General features: G+C 41.9%; 1 protein-coding gene across 1 annotated transcript; it reads left to right on the top strand.

Moving 5' to 3' along the window:
- The first annotated feature begins 546 nt into the window (after nucleotides 1-546).
- LOC129246270 (uncharacterized) lies at nucleotides 547-2,326 on the top strand. The gene is made up of 2 exons (XM_054884961.1): nucleotides 547-727; nucleotides 799-2,326. Exons 1-2 carry the CDS (start codon nucleotides 678-680, stop codon nucleotides 2,153-2,155), a joined length of 1,407 nt encoding a protein of 468 aa, XP_054740936.1. The 5' UTR covers nucleotides 547-677; the 3' UTR covers nucleotides 2,156-2,326.
- Nucleotides 2,327-3,096: the final 770 nt, after the last annotated feature.

Genomic DNA, 3,096 nt, shown 5'->3' with positions numbered 1-3,096 from the left:
GCTGTCAAAAAGACCATCTACGAAAAAAGTAGTGCCAACTTGAAAACCTAACCTCTAAAAAAACACCCTTTATTTTGAAATTGGAAAGCATGCATATGTCGTCATCGAAGAGAACGCTAATTTGCATTGGATTTTGGAAAGGTAGCATTTTTTGCTTATTTTACTCGAAAATGCTGCAGAAAATGTCATTTCCGGATTGTTGATTTTTGTGAGATGAAAGGAATGGATATACATGATTTTTAGTTTTAGTTTTTTTAGGTGAGATTTCCTGCCACACAATTCATGAAGATATCCATCTTTTGCGTGCTAGGCTTCATTAGGCTTCTAAGGCGAATGTGGTCGACCTCGGAGTTGGCAAAAATGGATTAACAGCCGAAGAAATCATATAAATAAAATCGTATTTGACAACTAATGGGATCGATCGCTCACATTTACAGATAAACAATATATTTTGCTCACTTTATTTTATTTTTGAAAGCAAGCTTTTATGTGGACCATCCTTTATGTTCGCTCGGCACTGATCGAGCTCATCCGCAATGCTTTTCATTTCACAAAAGTGCTGCCGCTGTCGTTCGAATTTTTGGTTCAAATTTTTAGTTTTTATTAACTCAAATTTGTCAAATTTTTTTTTTATTAAATCAGCTTTTAAGGCATAGAAATTCCAACCTTTACTGCAAATGTTTCTCACCAGAATGGTCAGCGGTTTTATTTGCTCCAAAAATTCAAAGTAACCGGAAAAGTACAAAACTGAGGAAGGTGTATTGCGTTTAATCAGTTATTTGTTTTCTTATTTCGCAGCAAAAACGCAAGCATTTCTAATCAACAGCAACAACAACACCCGTCCTCACATTCACATGCACAAAAATCAAAATCGCCAAAGTTAATTAAGAAAACGGATAAATGTAAGCGTTCTCTGTCGAAAACCGACTCGAAGAAATCCATTTCGGAGTTGTTGAAGGCACAAGGCAAAGACTTCATAGAAAGGCCCAGCAGTAGCAATACTAGTAATAATAATTACAATAATGTTAGTAACAACACCACAAAAGAAGCGCCCAGCACTTCCAAGTCCACTTTAAAGCCGCCAACCAAAGTGAAATCCGGTAGTTGGAAGCGTTCGGAAAAACAAATATCTGGTTACAATAGCATTTCCGTTTCCGGCAAGAAATCGAAATCACTACGTAAACGTTCACCCACCTGGCTGAAATTTTCTAACACGCCAGTGAAGATAGCCGATAAAGTAACCTATGTTAGCCCAGCCGACTCCACGTCAGTTTGCCGTCCTGGCACGCTCTACTCAGACGTACTTTTTGGCGCTGGCTCTTCATGCTTGGTAAAAATCAAAACTCTTACGCCTCGCCGCAATGCAAATACTGCACAGAAGAAGCTCACGAAGGCGCTGCTCAAGTGCACCGCTAATGAGAATGAAGACGCTTCGGGTAGCGAAGCTGAAGCGGACCGCGAGCCTTTTCCCAGTCTGAATGGTGTTGCGACAACACCGACAGGCACGCCGCCAGGCACGCCGCCGTCTACGGTTGCAACAACCGCCACACCAACTGATGGCAGTCCAAGAAAAATAACATCGTCATCGCCAGCAGGTTTACCAATACCGGGATTTGAAGCTATCGCACCTATAACTACGTCTGCAGCAAATATCAATATCCCATCTATTAACGAATTAACGCCGCCAATAATTGCGCCACTTAAGAGTGATGACGATGCCGATGTTGTTATACTTTCCGAGGCGAATAGTATTTGTGGTACCACAGAGAATGGCTTCGACGATGTTTCGTATGGCGACTACTTGGAGCAGCATTTTAAACAAATAAATGGAACCGCACCTGTAGTATTGGGACAGAAATCGTTAGCCACTAGTATGGATGGAGTGGAAAATGGCCGAAATAACGACCCTGGCACAATGTTAAGGCCGGAAATTCTCTCAAGTGGTTTTCCTAGTATTGCCACAAAACCGTTCACCATAGACATACCACAGTGGAACTTTCTCGATGCAGATATTAACACGGATGCGTATCCTAAATTTCTCTGTCAATTTGAAGATGAACACTATCTAAAGGCGGAAAAGATGGCACTATTGGGTCTGAAGCTAGCACTAGGCAATGGTAACTTCAATCTACAGCAAGGCAAGTCCAAATTTTGAGTCAACAAGGGGAGTAATAAGACCCATTTTCGAAGGATTTTAATATCCGCAGCAATTTAGTTGAATCTGTTTGTTTTACAATACAAAAATAAATGCGAAGCAAAGTTTGCATACTGAATGTGGGGGCGTGTATGGACGGAAATAAAACATTCAACAACTTTCACTTTTTAATCTCACAAATGTGATTCAGAATGGTGAATTTTTTCACACATTTAGTATCTTTAACCCAGCTCTGAGCCTCTGCTAAATTATGTACTAGTCCCTTGGATCAATTTTTCAGTCCCTTTATCAAACACCTGGTCTCTGAAAATTCAGGATTGACTACTATTGTATATGGTGTGCCACATCGTGGAATACAAAATGTCCGGGGAAATGTACTTACTGTAGGCATAGTTATAGATACAGGGTTTGATTGAAAAGTAATGAGCCTTATTTTTTTAAGCAGTTTTATTAAACCTTTTGGCTTATACAACAAATGTTCTTCAAAATAGGATCCTTGAGTGTCAATACACCGCTGGTAGCGGTCTTTTCACTGCAGGAAACATTTTTTAAACTCATCTGCCGGAATCGCGTTCAATTCGGCTGTCACCGTTTTTTGGATCGCCTCGATGGAGTCGAAACGCCTCTCCTTGAGCTTTCTTTTCAGGCGCGGGAACAAGAAGAACTCCGGAGGGGACAGGTCTGGGCTGTGTGGAGGGTGGGGAAGTAACGGAACCCGCATCTTGGCCAATGCAGAGGTGCAGAGGAAGGCGGTATGCGCCGGCGCATTGTCGTGATGAAGGGTCCAATTGTTGACGAGGTCGGGCCGAACCCGGGCGACGCGGTTTTTCAGCCGAAGGAGCACTTCTTTGTAAAATGCCGCGTTTACAGTGCTTCCTGGAGGTACAAACTGTTTAGCTTTACGCAAAATTTGATCGAGTAACGTTGCTCCAACGATCGCT

This window comes from Anastrepha obliqua, chromosome 4 (genome assembly GCF_027943255.1).
Source record: "Anastrepha obliqua isolate idAnaObli1 chromosome 4, idAnaObli1_1.0, whole genome shotgun sequence".
Classification (NCBI taxonomy): Eukaryota; Metazoa; Arthropoda; class Insecta; order Diptera; family Tephritidae; genus Anastrepha; species Anastrepha obliqua.
This window is presented reverse-complemented; position numbering and strand designations above follow the sequence as displayed.